At 36.2% G+C, this 25462-nt stretch overlaps 1 protein-coding gene across 7 annotated transcripts in view; it reads right to left on the bottom strand.

Annotated features, from left to right (window-relative positions):
* FER (FER tyrosine kinase) overlaps positions 1–25462 on the bottom strand; it is a 462877-nt gene that overhangs the window by 151061 nt on the left and 286354 nt on the right. For all 7 annotated transcript variants that reach the window (XM_059916864.1, XM_059916866.1, XM_059916867.1 and 4 more), the window contains one exon: positions 6896–6952. In XM_059916864.1, coding sequence (XP_059772847.1) covers positions 6896–6952 — 57 coding nt within the window. The remainder of the gene's footprint in view (positions 1–6895; positions 6953–25462) is intronic.

Raw genomic sequence — 25462 nt, 5'->3', positions numbered from 1 at the left:
GGGAAAAAACTGAAATAGAATAAAAGGAAAAACTAATGCTGTCAGAAGTACCTAAGTTTCACTCCATCTAGTTCCCTTCACCCCCTTAGCTCTAAGTTTTATTAGGTTGGCGTTTAAAAATAAAGCCAAGTTTGTGACCACCTAGAGGGGTGGGATAGGGTGGGTGGGAGGGAGACGCAAGAGGGAGGGGATATGGGGATATATGTATATGTATAGCTGACTCACTTTGTTTTACAGCAGAAACTAACACACCATTGTAAAGCAATTATACGCCAATAAAGATGTTAAATAAATAAATAAATAAATAAAGCCAAGATTCTGTGAGGTGACTGGTGGTATTGATCCACACAGCCAGATGTCACTTGGACGAGAGTGTGAGAGAGTAAGACACTAGATGAGAGGCAACAGAACCAAGGCAGATGAAGGACTGTCAACAGCCACTGCTGCAGGCTGTCAGTCCCTGAAAGATACCAAGGAAAATGAGGTGCTTGCCCAAATGCCAGTGTCACCCATGATGAGCTCATTTCTATCAAATGTCTGAACTCCTAACCTTACTCTATGGCTAGAACATATTTTGATTTAAAATGCCTTATTTCCAGTTTGAAGTCACTTTTATTATAGTTATGAAACAAAAGAATATAGAGAAGATCTATAAAGCTAACACAACAGCTATTTTGGAGTATTCTCTTCAAGTCTTTCTATGTATGCATATGTATTTTTTACATAGCTATAATTATAATGTGCAAGCACTGTATTATAATTAGCTTTAATGCTGTCATTGTTGAGCAACAAGTAACTAAACTAGAGGTCTGATAATCAATGAGTTTGAGTTCTAAGTTCAATGTAACTCTTAACCTATGATCCAAGGTGTATAAATTTTATGTTACTAATCATTTAAATTTACTAAAATAGGTATTTTAATAAATTCATTTATTAAAGAATTACTATTTGCTTAATTTAACACTTATTTTACTTAATATTTTAAGTATACTTGAATATTTAAGTAATGAATAGTATTATTAAATCTAATATTCAACTCTTAAATATTCATTCAAAACGATGATTGATCACCCTTACATGAAAAGTAAACATACAATAACTTCAACACAGTGCACATTCATCACAAACTAGAAAAAGAAAAATTTGAGCTTTATATCCTTCCCTGTTATTCAAGGTTTTTTTCCTTCCCACAATTATCACATCATTTAGAGCTGAGAGAAGGTATTAGTACACACAATTACTGCTGGGCCTCTATTTATCTGAATGATTCTGAAGCACTTAAAACTCACCTTGTCTGAAACTTAACATTTTATTCACTAGAAGACATTTCCTGACTAAATTACCTTTTCATTTACTAGGGCCATTACTCTCTACAAGCATTCAGATTCTTCCTGTGGAACACTTTTGTCTTCCTCGTAGCACCTCAGACAGCCTACCCTGATTCAAGATCTCATTTTTCTCACCTAAACTGATCTCATCCTTAGTCCCTCACCCTCTTCAGCCGGTCCACCACAGCACTGCCAGATTAATCTCTCCAAGACACAACTTTGATTATACCACTGCCTTATTTAATATCTATCCTTCCATTACCATTCCTTTCTCAGCCTCTGTCTAGCCATCTTAGCCTCTGACTGCTACATGTGTCCTAAATTCAAATACTTAGTGATCCCAAAAGATGTGCCATGCCTTCTGTACATTTTCCCCTCACCTCCAATCAGAGAACATGCTAACTGATCTTTAAATTCATTTCTACGCCACCTCCTTCATGAAGACTTTCTTGATCTTCCCAAAATTATACATCTTGTTCCTGAACACTTATCATCCCATTGCCCCTTTGTACCTTTCTAATGGTTTCTGTCCTATATAACTGTTCTTGGCACATACAAGGCATTTGAAAATTGTAAACATTCATTTAACAATCATTACTCAGAAGACTTCAATTCTGTTAACGGTGGTCAAGTCAGGAATCTTCAAACACTGCAAAAAAGACTCTGCTTCACAGACCACCTCTTCTCCATCCAAAGAGGTCAGGAAAAAGCCTACAACATCCAATGCTGTCTACCATGTAACAGGCACAGCTTCATCTCTGCTACTGGCTTTAAGTCCATGAGGCTAAATTTCATTACTTCTCTTGTGTGTTTCTGTTGGTCCTCACAGAAGATCCTGGTGGTCCTCATTTCCCCCTCTCTAATTCTCATTAGGTTCTGCAGACTCCTCGTCAACCTGTTATCTCCAACTATTTCCCTTCTGTCCTAAACCTCCAGTTGCCTTCTGGAACTTGTGGTCCATCATCAGAATTTTATCTTGATCTATTCTTTGGTCCTTCTCTTCGCCTTCTTGTTCTAACAGAAACGTGGCTCTCACTTGAGAACACTCAAATGGTGGGTGAGCTTCCTGTGCCTTCTAAAACTGTGATGACCCCACCCGCACCCCCAACACACACACCATGCTTCTCCCACCACCTGAGAGATGGAATACAGGATTCATCGAGCTCCTTGTCACTACTTTCAAAACATTTTCCCTTCTGCTTTCCTAAAAACCCCTAGCTTTGAAATGTTATTATTTGATTATATACCCACTACCCCTTACTGTTGCTAGCAGCTATTGAATTTGAAAATATTTTCCCTCATTTGTTGACAATTTGAGCTCCTGGATCACTGTATCCGGTGTTACTCTTGTCTTAAAACTTTGAAAATTTCAATAGACACTTAAAGATCCTTCCAACACTTCAAACTCTGTTACGTGACCATCCCTCTTCCAATGATCCATGTTCCAACCTATTTTCTATGATCATACCTTAAACTTTGCCATCACCAATAATGCAACTCCTCTGTAATACCTACTTCATTCATCCCATCTTCTGGCTGGCTTCTATTTTTCTAGCTTACTTCCTCTAGTATTCGGACTCAGAATCCTTTGACCCTATAGGAACCTCCAAATCTTCAGACCCTATTACTTTTTATTGTCCATAACCCCCTAACAGCCTCGCTTTCTTCCTTATTCAGCTTAAATTCCATGCCCAATAATTATAACAACTGTTTACTACATACTCTCAACTTCTCTGTTCCTATTCATCTGTAGAACTCCCTCATCAAATCCACAACCCAGATTAAATGCAACACGGCCTACTCTGTTCCTATGCAGCTAAATGTGGCTGGAGAAAATCCACAATGATGTTGACTAGTTTCACTTTAAATTCATGAACACAAACCTCTAGGGGGGCCTTAATACTGCTCAATAATTATATTACAATTCCCTAGACCATTCACACTCTCATTCTTCCAATTAACTATTCCCCCCGCTTCGACTTTCCTCTTAAAGCTCCCATACCTTCCCCACACCCTCATTCTTAGTTAATAACCTTGCTCAATTTATTGAGAAAATTGAAGCAATATAAAGAGAACTTCCAGACTCTCAGTCCCACATTTACCCTCCTACCAATCTTCCTTGCTGTTATAAAAATGAACTACTGTGCTTCTATTAAAGTCAATCCTCCATTGTAAATTAAATTCCATCCCCTCTTACCTACTTGATGATATTATTTCAGCAATTCTCATCTCTTTCCAAAATCTTGAATTTTTCACTACATATTGCCAACTGCAAACCAGCATGCTGCCTCTCTCAGATTAACCAACAACACACAAATCATTCCTTCTGAAACTACCACCACATGTAGTTGGTTACATGAAGTAGCAAAACTTCAAAGAGTTACATCCTTGCTATCTCTAATTCCTCTCCTCCCATTCTCCCTTAAATATATTTCAGTTTGGCTTTCACATAAAGCATTCTAAAGAAAGTGCTCAGCCAAGTCACTAGGGATCTCTTTACTGTTAAAGTCAATGGTGCTCAGTCATCATCTCATTTGACCTCTCAGCAGCACTTGCCACCACTGATCACTCTCTCCTCCTTCATATACTTTCTTCTCTTGGCTTCTAAGGCATCCTATCTCCTGGTTTCCTGCCTTCCAGGAGATTGCTCTTTCTCAACCTCAATCATCTTGCTTCTCATCTCTCCAGCCTCTTGATTTTGACGTGACCAGGGCTCAATCTCTCTCTTCTCTTCTCTATCTAGACTCACTCCATTGCTGAACTCATCTAAATAAACCAGCAAATAAGTAAGTGACAACTACCAAATTTGTACTTTTGATCCACACCTCTTTTCCAAACTCCAGACTTAATACCCAACCATTTTCTCAACATCTCCAGTTTGAAGTCTAACAGACAAACCTTAATATTTACATCCCAAACTCCTAATCTCATTCCCCCCAAACCTGCTACACCTATGCCAACTGCCCTCTTTGTCCCATGCCCCACAGAGAGCATCAGGATATTTAGTTGGTTCAACCTTAAAAACAAATCCAAACTCACCACTTCTCACCACCTCCACTGCCATCCCCTCTGATCCAGCAACCATCATCTTTAGTTAGGTAAGTACAATAGCTTCCTAACCTTCCAACTCAGCCTATTCTCAACACAGTAGCCAGAGTGGACTCTGTAGAAAGTAAGATCATGCCACTCCTCTACTCAAAATCATTCTCTAGCTTACCTTTTCACACATATTTAAAGCCAAAGTATTGATAATTACGGTGATCTACATGGCTCTACACGATCTATACTCTCACCACCTCACTGACTTGCTGCCCTATCCTATTATTCCTTGTTTACTGGGTTATAGGCAAACTGTCTCTCCTGCTCATCAAATGTAATTTGCATTGGTACTCCCTCTGTCTAAAACCCTATTCCTCACTTGACCACATGGCTAAATCCCTCCTCCCCAGGTTTTCATTGGAAAGAAACAATCTTAATAAGGCTTATTACCTGGATTCCCCCATTAAAAATTGCAAGTCCAACCAATAGCAGTCCAATAGCACTCCTAAATTCCTTATATTTTCACAGGATTTAGCACCCTTTAACATTATGAAGTGTTCTTATTATTAAGTTTATTAAGTTTATTGTTTTCCTGTCTTTCCCTGCTAGATAGAATATGAGCTTCATTAAGGGTAAGGATATTTGTCTGCTTTGTTCACGGATGTATCCCAGGAACCTAGAAGAGTGCCTGGCACACAGAAGGCATTCAGTAAATATTTGAGGAATGAATATTTTTGAATACCAATTATATATCAAGTACAGTCTATAGAAATACAGTGCTCAAAAACAGAGTTCCCATCTCAACCTTATACTACTACTAAATTCCAAAGTATAAGAACCATGGCTAATTATTTTTCTCATGCATTTTCATGCAGTATACTATAAATATTCAGAATAGGTAATGAAAATATTAAACGACATTTTTCAACTCAAATATATTTGCTGAAATTAAGCTATATAGTGTCTCTAAAGTTGAAGTGTTTTACTAAAAATGATAAAATTTATTAAAGCTGATATCATGCTACTGCCTTGTCATTGAAAACAATTATTCTTTGAAATAACCTTATTGAGGACCTAAAGGCTAAAATTCCTCCTAATATGTGAAATACCATGTATCACATATTAAACAAAGATAATTGAAACATCTCTCTTTAACTGAAAGTATTTTTTCCTTAGAACTGAAAAATCTGCTCTTCTCAACACACTATTTTCAGTAACTGGTTTAATTTTATAACTTATTATTTAATTGTATTTTCATGGAAATTAATTTACTTTTGTAATAATTTTTAGCCCAATCACTGCTACTGAGTTACCTAAAGTAATGAGAAAGAAGAAATATTTCCTTAAGAGTTATGGCCACATCACAGAGGAAATAAACATACCAGCTACTGCTTGTAGCTTGAAATTCTTTAGAATTTACTTACTAAATAAGTATTAGCAGTCAATAGAAACTGTTTTCCAATAGCAATTTAATGCTTCTATTTGGAAAAGATATTTTAAAATAGTAAGAATCCTGCAAAGTAGATTGTTTCAACAGGGATTTACTTTCTCAACACACATCAGGACTAAAAACTAGGGGAAATTTGTCAATTCATCAAGTTTACATTTAAATCAAAAAAAGTAATGAATAATCATTTATTTCTTTACTTGAAACGTTGAGCCTTAAATTCTAGTACTGATCACTCAGAAATGTATGAGTGATAGTTTTCCCTAGCTATCTGGATTTTATACTATTTTTTTACATTGCATTATGAACCTCAACTCAATTCAAACATCACTAATTAAGTCATCGACAAAGAAGTTAATATTTATCTATTGGAACTCAGTTATAAACAAATAACAAATTTTCAAATAGCCCATTTGATTATTAAATGTCGGCCATCATTATTAGTTATAATATACTTTCATATGGCCAATGAGTTGGAAGAAACTCCCAACCAGGTTGGAAGAAAGAGACTTTCATCATATATAGCTGCCTCCTCTGACCACTAACAGAGCTAGCTACAAAATAGATACATTGAAACATGTGCCTTGTCCACATAATTTTCAGATTGAAATAACATGTCCCATGTTGTCACATACTGTGATTCTATATACAATTCTGAAATCCCAAAGAGCAGTACTGCATTTTCTCTGAACTATCATGTATAACCAGAAACAAATAGAATAAGACTATTAAGTATTTAAACTTTTATTACATCACAGTTTCTTTTCAAATCTCAGCTCACTAGTTTTGGCTTTACTACACTGTAATAAAATTATTGTGGATTTTAGTTCTTTCAGAGGAAAATATACAATATAATATTCTTAAAAGTCAAGATAATTCTTAAACTTTTCAAAGATTTTCACACTTCTATTTCAGTGAACATCACAGTATTTGTAACAGATATGGCACTGTGTTCTTCTCGGTTCATGGGGGAATGTGCCTTGCTGTGTGCTGGAATATAAGAAAGGCTTTGAAGAAAATGAATCTGTAGAGTTCACAATCACTATCAAGATTTGGTTTTTCAGCTCAGTGGATTACATACCTTGCCCAGTAATTCTCCCAATGTGACATCTTCATGATTGAGAACCCATTTCTTATCCTGTGGCAAAGAAAAAGAACAGTTTTTTAGCCCAAGCAAGAATGCAGTTCCTGTAAGATGCATTTGAGGCAGTGGCAAATAGACCTAAGGGATATTGCATTCAGACCATTCAATAATCAGCACACTAAGAAGTTGTAACCTCAAGAGGTTATAAAACAGATTTAAGAAATGTTACCAAACAATAGAACTTTTAAGGTCTACATTATAGCAAACTTCTATCAGAATTCTCAGCCTTCAAAATGATAGTACCCCTGTAACTAGAACACAGCATGCACTCTCCTCCCACCATAAAGCTTAGGCTATGCTATTATTTGTCATTTCAAAAACACTGTGTCATAAGTACCTGAGGGAATCTCATTTTGCAATGTAAAATTTCCAATCCTCACTTGATCATAGAGAATTATTTTATACCCAAACTACATTACTAAGAGCTAATTTTTCCACAACTGGTCGTGAATTATAGCTGTCTGTTACACTGCATATAGTCCCACATCTTTCCCAAGTAATTTCCTGTAGTATAATAAAGCAACAAACATCAATTACAGTATCATCAAGGTACACAAGATCAGTGATGCAAACATGCCATGATAAAAGAACATCCCATTATGTGATCTCAAGAGCTAATCAGTACTTAGGGAATATTTTATCATCTAAAAGTCTCAGCTATGAGAGCACACAATACTGTAATGTTAGAAAGACATATTAGATTTAAAAAAAAAAAAAAAAGAAGTAAGGAAAAATGAATGAAGTGGGGTGGGGGGAGAAAGGAGAGAAGGAAAAATGAGGGGATGGAGCAAAGAGATAAAGAAGAAAAGAAAATCCTGGAATGATATATTTTATTCTTGATTTTTAAAAAATTTAATGTTAAAGTATAGTATTCCTCCATTACACAGACTGAAATATAATTATGAGCTATAGAATGAATTGTAACAAGTAATCAAACATCTTGAAGTAAGAATCCACCCTAACTATGGCTTAAAAATGTCTTGGACAGCCATCTGAAGTACTTTACCTTCTGAAACACCATGTGACAAACACTCAACCACCACCCTCTGATTGTTCAACAAAGGGAACAGCAATGATTTTTAAAAACGGTTTACATGTATAATCTTTAGGGGTTCAGAATAGCCTCCCCAAGATGTGCTACTTTAGCATGTGGATTATTTTGAGCTAAAGGCAATTGAGACCCTGTGGGCTCAAGGCAAAGCTTTACTTCTCCCTTAAAGAATTTAAATTGGGGGCATTACCCATAATAAGAGCTATTACCAGAAATAAGTTTTTATGACCTATCTGTATGACAGGGCAAATATCCAATTACTAAACAACTGCTCTTCCTATTTGTGAATTACCCTCCTTCTCTCTGAAGCCTCACGCCCCTATCCTATCCCTTAGCTCAGGATGGCACATATACCTCATTTTACGTTTCTAACTCAACTTCTCACGCCTGTGGGGTTCCTGTATGTACAAAATTAGATCCGATAGTCTCCTGTTAATATGTCTCATGTCAATTTAATTCTTAGACCAGCCAGAAGAACCTAGAAGGGTAGAGGAAGTTTTCCTTCTCCATGACAAGTCTTTCAACCTAAATAAAAAGCCAGAACTATAAAGGTCCTGAAAAAAAAAAATAGCAGAATATCTTCATTACCAAGTATGTAAAGAAAGATTTCTTAGGACACAAAAAGCACATAAAAGAAACAACTGGAATTCATCAAAATTAAAAACACTTGTTCCTCCAAAGGCTCTTTTGAAAAAACGAAAAGTCCAACTACAATCTGGGAGAACATTTTTGCAATATGTATATTTGACAAATAATTTGTATGTAAAACATATAGAGAATGCATACCTCAAAAACAAGGTGACAAACAACACAATTTTAAGAAACTGGGTAGAATACTTAACAAAAGAGGATGGACAAATAGACAATAAGTACATCAAGAGATGTTTAACATCACTAGTCAGTGACATACAAATACAAACCAAAATAAGATGCCACATCATACCATTAGAATGAAGTGCCTTCTATTTACAATAGCCAAGACATGGAAACAAACTAAATGCCCATGGATAGATGAATGGATAAAGAAGATGTGGTATATATATACAATGGAATATTACTCAGTCATAAAAAGAATGAAATAATGCCTTTTGCAGCAACATGGATAAACCTAGAGATTATCATACTAAGTGAAGTAAGTCAGACAGGGAAAGACAAATATCATATGATATCACTTATATATGCAATCTAAAAAAAACGATACAAATGAACTTTACAAAACAGAAAGAGACTCACAGATAGAGAACAAACTAATGGTTACCAAAGGGGAAAGGGGGTGGGGAAGGATAAATTAGGAGTTTGGAATTAGCAGACACAAATTACTATATATAAAATAGGTGGGGGGGCTTCCCTGGTGGCACAGTGGTTGAGAGTCTGCCTGCCAGTGCAGGGGACACGGGTTCGAGCCCTGGTCTGGGAGGATCCCACATGCCGCGGAGCGGCTGGGCCCGTGAGCCACAACTACTGAGCCTGCGCGTCTGGAGCCTGTGCTCTGCAACGGGAGAGGCCGCAATAGTGAGAGGCCCGCGCACCGCGATGAGGAGTGGCCCCCGCTAGCCGCAACTGGAGAAAGCCCTCGCGCAGAAACGAAGACCCAACACAGCCAAAACTAAATAAATAAATACATAAATTTATTTAAAAAAAAAAGAATCCGCTTGCCAATGCAGGGGACACGGGTTCGAGCCCTGCTCCAGGAAGATCTCACATGCTGCGGAGCAACTAAGCCCGTGTGCCACAACCACTGAGCCTGCGCTCCAGAGCCCGTGCGCCACAACTCCCGAAGCCCGGGCGCCTAGAGCCTGTGCTCTGCAACAAGAGAAGCCACCGCAATGAGAAGCCCGCGCACTGCAAGGAAGAGTAGCCCCCGCTCGCCGCAACTAGAGAAAGCCCGCGCACAGCAACAAAGACCCAACGCAGCCAAAAATAAATAAATAAAATAAATAAATAAATAAAATAAAATAGATAAACAAAAAGTTCCTAGTGTGTAACACAGGGAACTATATGCAGTATCTTGTAAAAAAAAAAAACAAAAAAACTATAATGGAAAAGAATCTGTAAAAGTTTATATATATATACACACACACATATATATGTTGAATAACTTTGCTGTATACAAGAAACTAACACTGTAAATCAACTATATTTCTATTAAAAAAAAAAAGTGCCTTGAAGAGCCTGTGTCTGGGATGTCTCTCAGATCTTTTATGCTTGTTTACAGTTGGTGACAGGATGAGATATTGAAAGGACCCCTAACTCTTGTAATTTAAATAACGACTATGGTGTTACCTGGGGGAAAGATGAGTGGTGCTATTGTCAGGGAAGAGGTGTAAGGGGAGAAATGGGATATTAAACGGGATGTGGAATGCTTACTACTGCCAGAATGGCTAGGGGTCACTCCTGATTTGAAGTCACAAAAATAACCTTTCCACTGATTAGTCCGGGAGAAGACAAGGCTGGGAAGAGGACTAACTGCATAACCAAAAACCCTAAAATTGAAGAGGAGTCAGTTAAGAATAAGGTTGCTCTTGATCTGTTTTAGCTAAAATGAAGATCACAGAGAAGGAGCCTAGAGCCTCAGAATTTAGATTTGTGACTCCATCTGTAAGAGGGAGGGACAAAATACCCAAAGGGGATTCAGTGGCAATTTGATAACTGCAATTTTGTAGAAATGTGGATAGCGGGGCAAACTCCAAACTGTCAAATTGGAAAAAGGCAGTAGCATTTAACACATGCTCTGAAGAGGGGAACTACGCAACTCCTCCCTTAGACAATAAACGAAATACTCCTACTGAGGCTGCTGAGTGATTGAGAAAGACAAGCAACTTTAGTTACATGATGATACTAAAGCTTCACCAAACACTATGCCTCTGGCTCAGGCAATGATGGATATGGTAACAAAAGGAGGTCCAACTCTTACATAAATTTATGTCAAGGGAACAAAAAGCAAACAAGCAGAGACTACATCAGAAGATAATTCAAAGGTAAGGTTAGGGAATAGGGACATTAAGTAACAAGGAGTTTGGAGAATGGAGAGTTGCAGAAGGAGCCTGGATCCTTGTCTTCCCCACCATCTTTATTGACCTCTCTTCTTTTCCCCTTTGCTCCAAAGCAAAGTCACACTCAGAAGGGTTGCCAGAAAGAGCTGCAGTTCACTCCTTAACAACTGTCCCAGACCTGGTATCTCCTACAGAGATTATACCACATACTCTTGGCTTTATCTTTACTCTTTTTTCTATAGAGGAGCAAGGAGATTTGTACAACCTTCTTGAATCTGGAGAAGGAACAGAAAGAATGGAGGCAGATTGCCTCCAAGAAACAGGAATGGCAGCATCTTCCCTGGTTTCACAGATCAACTGAATGAAAATAAAAGTTGTACTAAAGTATAAGTCAATAGAAGTAAAACAGACATAAAAATACGCATTAAAACCATAATGAATAGAGTTGACAGTTTTACTGTTTCATCTGCTTGCTAGTGATTTGTGACCATATAGGAATATCCACAAACCTATGTCCAAAACTAACGATTAAATTTGTCTGATGTTGAAGCTACAAAAATCTTGATTTAGACTCTTCAAATGTTCTTGACATTAGGACTCCACTCCTTAATTCATGAATATTAACACATCATTACCATGGTGAAAGAAACATATACTTCCCCCATTTATCAGTTATCTCTGAAAATGAAAAAAATAACATTTTGAAACATCAAATTATTTGGGCTAAACTGGACAACTAATTTTTAAAGGGGGGAATGGAAGACAACTCTAAGGCCTTAATACATTTTTTAAAACTATGCATTTCTGGGGAATTCCCTGGTGGTCCAGTAGTTAGGACTTGGTGCGTTCACTGCCGAGGGCCCGGGTTCAATCCCTTGTCGGGAACTAAGATCCCACAAGCCGAGCAGTGTGGCAAAAAAAAAAAAAAAAAAAAAAAAAAGGAATTTCTGCGTTTCATCAACTGATCAGAATATTTTCTAAAACTGCTTAAGAGTAGATTTAAAGTCAGCCCACCATAGTACAGGCAAAGGAAAGTAAGTATTATCACTTGTCTGAAATCCAAACTTTTGTAAAGAAAAGCTGGGGACACATTTTTAACATGTTCCCACATACACTTGCTTGCTAAATCTCAGAAGAACCCCCATTAGATTGACAGGAAATGCATTATCTCCACTTCACATTGAAAACCAAGGCCTTGAGAAGATAAAATCCTGACTGTGATCACACAGGTACTAAGTTTCAGAGTTGAGATAAGAACCTTGATCTTTTGTCTTTTGGCCCACTATTCCAACACATTCTTCCTTGCCTTTCACTGGTCTCTTCAGTGTGGTAAAGAATATTACATTTAAAATGAAACTCAGTAGTATAATAATTTTCTGAGCCTGAATAATACATATAAGTATATTATGTCAGGTAATTAAAAAGAAGGGTCAAATATAGGACATACTATCTGTAACCTGAATAAGTACCATTAATATTTAAAATCTTAGATATTTACCAACAATATATGATAAATGAGCGTTATGTTACCAGAGAGCCAATTCATGCCAAACTGTAGAACTACCCTAGAGGTAAAAATTTTCACATATATAAAGTCTCATTGAGACTTTTGACTGTTATATGTAACATAATCGATTGCAAAAAGGTTTTTCATTTGAGTTATAGACCAGGAAGGTCAATGAAGCAGCTTTGAGAATTGAATCATCTTGAGCAAAGAACATATGGGCTTGCGGCAACTCAGCTGGAAGATATGGGAATTCTGCCTAAAGTGCACCTTGCATAATCGTTACACACCTCCTGCCGACCATCTCCACGGCAATAACATTGATTCCAGTTTGCTCACCTCCCAGAACTTCAACCTATTTTCTAACTACATTGTAAGTTGTCATCCAAGTCCCAATTTAGAAGCCTATATTGGGAGTGTAGATCATCACTTATTTCCATGGGTAGCTTTAAGTACAAAACATGGTTGTCATGGCAACATTTCTCAACATTTCTCAGTCAAGGTTTTAGGATGTGTCAAGTTTATTTGTATTCTCTTCCTGAAAATCTTTGGCCTCCATACTTGTGTTAGCAAATGCTGCCGAGTCCAAACTACCCACTGAATGTAGGGAGAAATTTGTTTAAACTTCAAAGGTAACGCCAGTTTTACCAACTTTAATAAAGACAAGGAACAACCAGCAATTCTAAAAGTAAAGCAAGCTAAACAATGAGAAATATTTAATTAGTTGGTATTAATAGAAATTCAAAAGTTTTTTTTTTTAATTTGTTAAAGCAATGAAGATTTCTTGATTCCCAGGCTTGTGCTTCTACCACTAGTACCTATAAAACCTTACCACAATCTTGGATATCCTTTAAGTCTTTGAATACTTGTCTAGTATGCTAGGAATACTGCTCCTCTCTTGAGGAGAATCACTATAGCCCATTCCTGCTATTGAATATACTTCTCCGACTCTACTGGAATAAAAACACCAAAGAAATATAGATTGGCAAGGACGCCAATCTAGATTTCAGAGGTGATCTAGTCCACCCTTCTGCCCCAACAGTGATAGGCCATCCATCCATTCATCAGTTTAGTTATCCACTCCTTCAACAAATCTTTATCAAACACTGCTACTCACAGCAGATGAGAATTATGACTTTAAGCAATTAAGAAATCACTAAAACACCCAGTAATGAAGAACACTCTATTTCATTAACGAAGCCAATTTAATTTTGAATTATTCTAATTCTTACAAGGATTTTATTATATTTAACTTTTAATCAGTTGGTTTAGTACTAGGAACACAAAGGATCCTCTGTCTACTACCTAACAGGGAATTATACGTTTGAAGACGAAAAGCACATCCTCCTGAAGGCAACGTTTTCCGACGTTAAATGTCTAGCATTCCTTCCATCATTTTTTCATGTGAAGTGACTTCCAGACATTTCTGAAATATATGTAGTGGTCATTAACTATATCTGAGAGCACATGATAGTTAAATTATAATGAACAATATATTGTGATCTACTTAGTTTTCTGAAATGTATGTACATCTCACACTACCTTTCTGCTTTCATGTTCACAAATAAAGGAAACAATATTACAATCTTCAAACTTTTCCTTCATTACTAAGATTATTTTACTAATATCTTAGCACTGTATATTCGTTGAATCATCAAGTATGATATAGGGAATAGTTTTTTTTTTTCTGTTTCTAAAACGTAACAATTCATTTGAAAATTATTAGTAGGGAAACAGTGTATTTTCAAGAAGAAAAATGTGGCAGGACATAAACATTCCCAACTGATTTAAAAGACTTTTTACTGAACTTTTGAATACATCCCAGTTTTCTAAGGGAGGTTTTTATAATTGAAATGTTTGTTTTCTGTATTTTTATGGGCAACTTTGTTGAAAGATGATTTTGTGATGAATCTTGTCAGTGATATGATAAGTAGAAGATGCAGGTAGTGTAGAGCTAATGTTAATACTTGATATCCTTATTTTTTTACAACTTAAATAACAGACCTTAAGTAATTAAGACTGTTGTCAAAATTTTAGGTCAAACATAAAATTCACATAACCATACAACCATAATAACCCAGTAAATAAACAACTAGGAGTTTCTCAAAATTTACAAGTATTTCTTCTTACTGATGAAAAATAAAAAAACCATGGGTAATCTTCATGAATGTAGTTTAACATAAAGAGCTTTAAGACTAATAGTAAACAGGAACTGCATAATTATTACTCTAATGATATGTCAGTGCTTTAGTGGTACATTAAAAAACTCAGTAAATTACTGCATTACAAGTAGATATGAGAGACTAGAATGTAAGAAATAAAAGTGTTGAAGTAATTTTTTCTATAGGTTACTTCTTATCTTTATTAGAGTTATTTGCATTTTTGTAGCATCAAATATTTATATCAAAATTCCTCTGTGACACAGGAGGGCAAAAATGTTGCTAAACTATACAGGTAAACGAGTCTAATACTGGATTGTTTTTATTGAAGAATAGTTGACAATAGTGTGTTAGTTTCAGCTGTACAGCACAGTGCAGATTATATTGCCTTATAGGTTATTACAAGGTACTGGGTATAATTCCCTGTGCTATACAGTAAATCCTTGATGCTTATCTATTTTATGTATAGTAGTTTGTATCTGTTAATCCCGTGTTCCTAATCTGTCCCTCCCTGCTCCCTTCCTCTCCCCTTTGGTAACCATAAGTTTGTTTTCTATGCCTGTGAGTCAGTTTCTGTTTTGTGTATACATTCATTTGTGTATTATTTTAGATTCCACATATAAGTAATATCTATAGTATGTCTTTCTCTGAGTTGTTTCACTAAGCATAATATTCTACGACCACCAACACTGCAGCAAATGGCAATATTTCATTCTTTTTATGGCTGAGAAATATTCCATTGTGTGTATATACCACTTCTTAAGCCAGTCATCTGTGATAGGCACTTGGGTTGTTTCCATGTCTTGGCTATTATAAACAGTGCTGTTATCAACATTGGGGTGCATGTATCTTTTTGAATTAGAGTTTTTATTTTTTCAGGATATACGACCAGGAGTGGAATTGCTGGATCATATGGTAGCTCTATTTTTAGTTTTTTAAGGAACCTCCATGCTGTTTTCCATAGTGGCTGCACCAACAGTGTACAAGGATTACCTTTTTTCCACATCCTCTCCAACATTTATTATTTGTAGACTTTTTAACAATAGTCATTCTGACTGGTGTGAGGTGCTACCTCACTGTTGTTTTGATTTGCATTTCACTAATAATTAGAGAAGTGGAGCATCTTTTCATGTGCCTGTCAGCCATCTGTATGTCTTCTTTGGAGTAAAAATGTCTGTTTAGGTTTTCTGCCCATTTTTTGATTGGGTTGTCTTTTTGATACTGAGTTGTATGAGTTGTCTGTATATTTTGGATATTAATCCTTTGTGGGCTGCATCATTTTCAAATATTGTCTCCCATTCCATGGGTTGTCTTTTGGATTTGCTGATGGTTTCCTTTGTTGAGCAAAAGCTTTTAAGTTTGATTAGGTCCCATTTGTTTAGTTTTGCTTTAATTTCTTTTGCCTTTAGAGAATGATTTAAGAAAATATTGCTACAATTTATGTCAGAGTGTTCAACCTATGTTCTCTTCTAGGAGTTCTATGGTGTCATGTCTTACATTTAGGTCTTTATTTTTGTATGTGATGTGAGGGAATGTTCTAATTTCATTGTTTTACATGTAACTGTCCAGGTTTCCCAGCACTACGTGATGGGATTTTAATATTTCATGAACTCCCCAGTTTTCATACCCTTGGACAGAAGGCAACTAAATGAAAAAAATCCTGCAGTGAAAGGTCCAAACAATATGAGCACTGCACTGGCAGCATCTGCTGCAACACTTTATCGTATGTGTATCCTGATCTTCCCAAAGACTTAGAATCCCAAAGGATGCCTCTCCTCTAGACCTTCCCGACCCTCTTGTCCTTACCAAGTACTCTTTAACAGAGTGCAAATCTGTCTGATATTACCTCTTTCTATCTTTACTCCAAGTCTCCCACATATATATATATTTGTTTGCAGAGTCTACTCACGGAATGTAACAAGAAATTTGTTTAACTTTCAAAGGTAATATCAGTTATACTTACTTTAACAAAGACAAAAAGAAATGGGCAATTCTAAGTTAACGGGCAAGCTAAGCAATAACTAGATGACTTAGGTAAGCTAAACAAATATTCAATATAGTTGACAGATTATTAACATTTGGGGATTTTATCTTAATATTTATTTTGAGTGTTGTTTTTACTGACATCATCCTGAAACTTTTAGGTAATATTTTGGAGTATATACCTATGCTTCCACTATCTCTAGTTAGGAGATTTATGACATAATGTGCATCTGGAATTCACCCTCATCACTAAGAGAGGAGGTGCTTTATCACTTGGAAGAAGCAAATACTCCAATGCGCTCTGGCAGTAATATCCATAGACTCCATATTCTTTAAGCTTAGTACAACTAGCATAAAATGGCTTTCCTTTTTTTTTTTTTTTCAAAAGCCATCAGAATGCACCTGATACCTCTGTATTTCTAAATAGATGATTTAAGTCTTATCAAAGAGACATAATAATTACAATGACAAATATTGCTAAAAAACTATTGATATCTAAAAAAATCTCCCAAGGATAATACTTTTTTAAACATTGAATTGTTTAAATACTCAGGACACTTAAAAATTACCTAAAAATAAATTTTTGAAATTTGCAAAATTAAATATTCTAATTCCATTTTCTTAGGAATGATGTAATTTTATAACATCTTGAGGTCAAATTTCTCATCTGTGAATGTGATCAATCCTTGTAAATCACACACTTTTAGGGAAAATGGTAATTCTGTAAGAAAATATGAATAATTTGTACTCAAAATCAGTTCTAAGAAATGAACTTAACTAACCAGGCTTATTGTCCATGTTTTAAACAAATATTTCAAAGTAAAAAGAATGAAATTTAAATACAGTAACAGAGATTAGAAGTTCCATTAACAGTTAATCCAATTTTAGCACCATATTCTAAAGCAGAATACCATGACAATTCTATTTGCTAACTCAAACCTTGTTTCTTATTTCTTAGAAAATCTTTGGCTTTCAGAAATAAACTAGTAAATATGGACAAAAGTAGAAGCAGATGCTGAAACATAAAGAATCAGTATTGATTAAAATGCTTCACAAAGTGAATTAAAGGGAATTTTTTTCTGAAACAGTTAAGGTTAAAATTCATAGCTAAGCTATCAGGTAATTTCCTAATTAATTCCTTATATTAGAGTGAATTTTTACATGTCAACCCTTCTTACAAAGAAACATATAACAATAAACATCAGAGAAAGCATATTTAACTCACAGAAATTGATATAAAAGAAACTCAAAAGTTTATTCAATAGATTTGATAGCTTATAACTTCTAACTTCATCCATTCTAGTACCAGAATTGTAAGTAAAATTAACTGACTTGAGATTCATCTTTTTTTCTTTCCTTTCCTTTTCTGAAAGGTATGCAAATAAGAAATGGGGAAGAGAAGAGTGAAAACTAGAATACACCTGCTACTACCATGGCAATAACAATAAAATGTAATTATACTCTTTTGGAAGAAAGCAGGACTGAAGAGAGCGGTCAAGAGGTCTAGTCTAGTTCATATAATATACATGAATGGGCTCTATATAGTCAAAGAGACTACTGCTAGGAAAGATTTTTCCAGGACTCACTTTGAGGCACAATATAATACACAAGAAGACAACAGAACAGTCTGGTATACACCAAGCTATGCAACTTACTAAAAGAAAGCCAAAACAGTGAAATAGCATGTTGGGGAAACAATGGAAGCTGAGATACAGCACAAAGCCTGGCTCCAAATCCATCCTACCATGTATACAATGAATTGTGCTAGAAATTCAAAGATATGTGAATTCAAAGATGAGTTAAACACAGTTCCTATTCTCAAGGGCTTTAATATAAGCATATGGAGAGTAAAGAGTCAGAAGTATGAATAGTCTAGAGCTGGAACACTGAGGTGCATGTGGTCAATATAAAGATGCGTAAAAAAGGCTTCACAGAAGAGGTAGAAAGGTTTCCCAAATTTCTCAGAGTAACTTTTCCTTAATTTCCTACAAGTTACTAAACTAAGAAAACTATAAAGTTCTTGCTTTAGGTGGTCAGAAGTCATACACAGTCTTTGTGAAAAGAAAACAGCCATGCTACTCCCTAGGGTCCATGAAAGAAAAGGAAAAGGTTAAGTGGAAGCTGCTTGGGGTGAGAAAAAAAAAAAAAAGGCACAGGAGGTATGTGTTTCAGTGCAGGAGTGAAGGATAGGGGTTGGTCAGGGATCGCAATGTTTCTTTTATCTGTGGTGGATGATTGTCTTCATTTCACCAACACTAACTTTCTTCTTCCCAGCCTCTCCTCAAACTAGAGGGTTTGTTTTTCTATTTCATTCCCACCAAACTTTTTCCCCATATACCAGGCAGCAGTCTCTGCCATAGGCCATAGGAGCCATCACTACTATGGAACTCAATGTTACAACTACACTGGAGGGGAAGAGATGAAACACTAGGGAGATATATAGCCCTGGAATTTCAAGACAGACTCAAAACATAAGGGTATATTCTATTAGACCCTTATGAAATGGTGGTTCTGACCCATACATTAAATACATGATCAATAAATTTAAGAATCCAAACATCATTGCAAACATTGCTTCTCTAGGAAAGTTCATCTCCAAAGAATTAATTAGAGATAAACTTTTAGAGTACACTCTATTCAAAATGTTATTTAAAGTGTCACATGACTAATTAACTGATGATAAAAATCGGAGAAAAGAAGCCATATTGTATTAGATAACTCAGAAAAAAAGCTTCATAAAGAGGTAAAAGTTTAAAAAAAAAAGAGGTAACAGTTAACATAAGCCTTGAATATGGTTATAATCCTGATATACTAAAAGGAGAAAATAACTTCAGCAAATGCCTAGAAAAAAAGTGCAGATCTTCTAGGTAGAGTGAATACACCAGTATGGTAGAAGCAGAAAGTTCTTAAAGGGGGTAGTGGTGGGTAGAAAAACTACAGATAAACTTTCTGACCAAACCATGGAGAGCTTTAAGTACCAAGCAATTTAGTATTCACTTAATCTTATACCCAGGGAGGGAGAGAGGGAGAGAGGGAGATGCTGAAAGACTACTGAAACAAATAATGGCTGAAAAATTTCCAAATTTTTCACAAATTTGGAAGACACAAACCTACAAATTCAGGAAACTGAGAGAAATTTACATAGGATAAACCCAAAGAAATCAGTTAAACTAGACATATCATAATTATACTTCTCAAAATTAAGGACAAAGAAAATGTCTGGAAAGCAGCCAGAGAGAAATGACATATTACCTATAGGGAAACAATTCAAAAGACAGATTTCTCCTCTGAAACTATGGGGTCAGAAGGAGGGAGCACAATATTTTTCAATTGTTGAAAGAAAAGAACTGTCAATTGCCACTACAGGTGACAAGACTATCTTTTAAGAATAAAGGTAAAATAAAGACATTCTTGGATGAAGGAAAACTAAAAGGATGTGATCAAAAATAAACAGGGTTGTAATATTTTCTTTCTACTCCTCAATGAATTGTTTTCTGTACCCCAGATACTCCAATGGGGCAGATACTGAAGCCAATGGAACGTTAATTACGATAGAAGAGACATAGGAAAAGTAACTCATGGGACAATTCCCCTTTAACTTTCATTTAACTCCGTGTGAGGAAAGAGTTAACACAGCAGATCAGTTTCACTTGGTTCCTGCTTACCTTGATAGCGTACCCTTAGTCAAAACTGAGAACTTCTGGAATGTTCCAATGTTACTGAGTAATGTTAGTCCATATGCCTCAAGTGGCAGGTCAAGATGAACATGTTATTAGCTTGTTTAAAATAAACCTGAAGAGTCATGCTGTGCATCTGGTACCTGTTCTGAGGTCCTCACCATGGCTGGTCATGTAGCAGGTATGGGATCAGCTCCCTCTGAGAATTCTGGACTCCAAGACTCAAGAGTTTCCTGAGCATATCTCTGCAGTTTGTAGGTGGAAAGACATGCCCATGCAATTCCTGCATAAACAGGGCAAGAAAGCCTGTACTTGACCTCTCCTTTGCTGTTCCTGCTGTTCTCACATGTATCCTTTGCTGCAATAAATCTTAGCCTTGAGGATAACTTTAGTAAGTTTATGTGAGTCTTTCCAGTGAACTAGTAGGTGGGGTGGGACTACCAAGACACTCAGGGCTTTCAGGTTCTGAGAGATAGGTTCCTCAGGCAGCAAATGGCGGAAACAGTATTTGAACCCACATCTTTCTGACTTTGCTGGCTATGTCCTTTCTAACAACTTACGCTGCCTCCCCAAATAGAGTACTATATTTAAAGCAATGCATATGACTCGTTCAAGTTCAGAGATTGACTATCATGCAATTATCAGTTTTAATTAACTGAAACACAGTGGGTTACACGTTCTATTTCAAGTTCTAGTCCTAAAAGAAGATTTCTGACTTATGTTTTATATACTTCGCTTTCAGCAAATGATTGCTATGTAATTCAATTATAGATCGCTCTTCACTGAACTGAATTTACTAGATTATAATCTAATTTAAAGCCTTACATTTTGCACATTCACAATTTGGGGGTCAAAGAATAAAGTCACAATAAAACTTTAAAGTTGTAGTTAAGTAAAATGACTCCATATAGCTGGCAGAATTATGAATCAATTTTGTAAAATGTTTATATAATCTATAACCTAAAATAAGAACTTCAGTCTCTAGACCACTTATTCCTACTAGATGAGATATGACAAATATTCCGTTTTCCCATGGTAACTTTATCAATTTTTCTATAAAATTTAAAGAAATCATAAAAAACAAGAAAAAATTAAGGCATAATAATATTTTCCACTTTCATGAAAACACTTTTTCATGAAGGCTTTTGTAATCCTTCATCTTTGCACATGAACAGGTATAATAATAGGCATGAGATATAAAAATAGCTACAAATAAAACCCAATGACAGCTTTAAAATGTTAAAACCTGAATTTTAGAATTACTTTGGCTTCATAAAAGTAGCTATTTTAAATGAAGTGAACAAAGTAGCAAATAAGTGGCTTCTCCTTTGTTCTATGGAAGACAACTAGCCACAGTCTGCCTGGGCTACAGGGGACTAATCAGTGCTTCTTGGTGGACTGCCACAGGGTGCAGATGCTCACTATTTATTATGCCAATTAATCCCTGCCAAATTGCTCTGGGATGGCTGTGCATTTCTTCCTACAGTTATCCTTTTAAAGAGCTTTACAGGGATATAGGGACATACGTGAAATTAGATTGAGCAGATAACTCAGAGTGATTAGGAGTATGATTTAAATGAATGATTTAAGAGAATAGTCACTTCTCCAGGAAAAAAGCCCACCTAAAATACTCCCAGTGATACTACAGAACAATCTTATCTATCCCTATATCTTTCCCATATTAAAAATTCAGTAAAAGGAGTTCTTCCATAAGGGTGAAGAAGAGATATATTTTAATGCAACATTTTCACTTTTACATTTTTTTAGTAATTACTTCTGCCTTAAACAAATACAGGACAACTCACTAATACAATAATACAACCTATTCCCAAGCAAGAGCCAATGTAATATAGGTCCAACTTGAGAATTTAGTTACCAAGAATAGTGAAAATACAAGCTTTATCCATCCCATGGTTAAATGGATGGGAGTAATCCTCCTGTATAATGCATTTTTTAAAAAGGCAAAAACACAAACTTAAAAAAAAACTCACTACAAAGATTTAACACCTAAAGCAGATAAACTTCTGAATATATTGACAACATGACATTTCAGAGCTTTTATTTTGAAGCCACAAGCCCAGTGTATAATCCTTAGAAGGAATAATTAACAAAATGTCACAATACAGAACGTAAAATGATTGTCAGAATCTGTAATTTTTCTACTATTCATACTGAGAAATGATTGCTATCTCTTCTTTTATACACAGGTTTTCAGTCAGTCTGCTTCATTACCTGCTTAGCACATTTGTTCCACTCAAAATTTCAGCCACAGCTTATTTTTAGAGTCCAAGGGTTATTCAGAATTTGATCAGCTTTGTCATTAAGTTATCAGGGTTGCTTTAGAATAAAAATCCTTATTGACAAGTATGCAAAGTAGTCTGCCTGTCTGGAATCCACTTGAGTAGCTTTTAGTAATTGAATACTTGTTTAAATGCTCTATAAATTAATACTAAATAATTCAAAAGTTCTTGCCCCCAAATGGTTATTTGGGAAACTTCCATTTATCACCTTAGAAAATATTTCATTACTGTATCTGAAAGTTATATAAAATAGTTTTTGTATGTGTATGGTATACTTTTGTCTTTTGAGAGAGAATTTTAATTCTTATTTTTAATTCATGCCTACTCAAATTCTCTACTTACATTATAAACTTCTGTTTCTATTAGTATACTATTAATTGAAAAAAGGCTGTATAACTTTCTGTACACATTAATATTTTTCAACTCACTTTCATTCATCTGAACTTTAGAACATCTCATTTTTCTTGACTAAAACTCTCAGAGCCAAAGTCACCCTCCAAAGGGAGACACGCGCAGCTGGAATAAGTAAAAAAAAAAAAAAAATGCTGATACAGACTCTTTCCACGTTCTGGAAACTGAATGACTAAAAATAACCGGCTAGAACAATATGCAGGTTCAACTTAGTCTATCAAATTCCTACAAGATATACCTTATTATTCATCCATTAATACTATGTCATAGATAATTATCTCTTTTGCTGATGGGATTGAGTTTAACAAACACAATGTGAAAGGCACAAGGGTTCATTAAAATGACAGCAAAGTATAGATTCTGTTTTTAGGAGTTTATTATCCAGTGAGAACAGGAGAAAGAAACAGATCTTACAGTACCTTTATCCCTAGAGAGCGAAAGAGATGAAATTTCTAGCTTTTTCCTTCTGGTCTTGGCATCTACCCTTGCTCCTCCCTACCCCCCCACCACTTCGCCCATTGAGATGAGGTCTCTCTCAGGTGGGTTCGGCTCTCTCCCCAGTGGCCAACTGAACAGGAGGAGATGTGTCTGAGTGAAGTGGGTCAGGGCCTTGCTTCTGGGACCTCTCTCCACTCTGTGTAGGGGGTGGCAGCCTCATGAGCAAGAGATATGCAAGGAGTGCCACTTGTCCTCTCCTCAAGGAACACATGGCAGGGTCATTTTGGGGGGTCAGTGGAGTTATCTCTGGAACCAGACACTGGCAAAAGGCGGCTGAGTGGTATTGAGGACAATTCCATGGGATTTATCAGAACCTTCCTCTACAGCTCCGAAGGCTAAAGGAACGTAGGGATCTATGGCACTGCAGCAAGAGCCCTCTGTGCTATGCGGTGGTTGAGAGCGGAGGCTGTGGAGTCAAAGTGCTTGGGCTTTAAGTACGGCTGTGCTGTGCTATGTCATCAACCTCGCCTCCTTGAGCCTCCGTCTCCTTATCTCAAGATGAAGATGAAAACAGCAGCTACCATACAGAGTGGCTCTAAACACTGAATGAGGTTTTTATAAAGAGCTTCGCACAGTGCTTCACACACAGTACGTGCTTACTGAACACTCACCATTCTCCTTACTCAAGAGCCCTCAAACCTTTGGGAAGAGAGCAGTCCGTCATCTTTCACACTCATCTACCTCAAGCACCTTGTCTTTCCTTTTAAGCAAACCATGATCCTGCTCAGACCTTCCTTCCTTCCTTCAACAAGGATTTACTCAATGTCTATTAAGTGACAGGCACTGTGCTAGGCACTGGCTAAAAAAGGTGACAGAAGCCAGTCCCTCTCCTTGAGGAGAGGAAAAAGTGAAAATATGTTTGCAAATTACAAAAAAAAAAGATACAAAACACAAACAATAATACTGAGATAAAGAATAAAAGTGGAGGTAGCCATTTAAACAGACTGGCATTTAAACTGAGTCTGAAACTAGGCAGAGACAAGGACACAATATTCCAGACAGAAAGCACAGTTGGAACAAAGACTCTGAGACATGGGAAGAGCATGGCATGTCCAAGAAACAGAGTCCATATTGATCCCCTGAGTTCTAGACTTGGACATACGATTATATACTTGACATCTTTATTAGAATGTATAACAGTATCTCAAACTAACCAGGTTCATAATGGAACTCTATTCCTATCTCCAAAAAATGCGTTCTCATGGTGTTCCCCATTTCGGTGTTAACTACTATCTATCCAGTTTCTCAAACCAAAAATCATAAGAGTCATTCTTGAGTCTTCTCTGCCTCGTCTCCCATAGACAATCCATCAGGAAATGCTGCATCTACTTCCAAAAGATCTTAACACATCTACTTTCTGTCCATCTCTAATCCCACCACTTAAGACCAAGTAAGTATCATTTCTTCCCTAGACCACTGAAACAGTCTTTTAACCTGATTTCTTGCTTCCATCCTTACCTCATAAATATTCTAAATGCATGAGAGAGTTGTAAATGATCTTTTAAAAAATGTAATTAAGTATTAGAGAAATGCAAATCAAAACTACAATGAGGTATCACCTCACACCAGTTAGAATGGGCATCATCAGAAAATCTACAAACAACAAATGCTGGAGAGGATGTGGAGAAAAGGGAACCCTCTTGCACTGTTGGTGGGAATGTAAATTGATACAGCCACTATGGAGAACAATATGGAGGTTCCTTAAAAAACTAAAAATAGAATTATCATATGACCCAGCAATCCCACTACTGGGCATATACCCAGAGAAAACCATAATTCAAAAAGACACATGCACCCAAATGTTCATTGCAGCATTATTTACAATAGCCAGGTCATGGAAGCAACCTAAACGCCCATCAACAGACGAATGGATAAAGAAGTTGTGGTACATATATACAATGGAATATTACTCAGCCATAAAAAGGAAC

This window comes from Balaenoptera ricei, chromosome 3 (genome assembly GCF_028023285.1).
Source record: "Balaenoptera ricei isolate mBalRic1 chromosome 3, mBalRic1.hap2, whole genome shotgun sequence".
NCBI lineage: Eukaryota > Metazoa > Chordata > Mammalia > Artiodactyla > Balaenopteridae > Balaenoptera > Balaenoptera ricei.
This window is presented reverse-complemented; position numbering and strand designations above follow the sequence as displayed.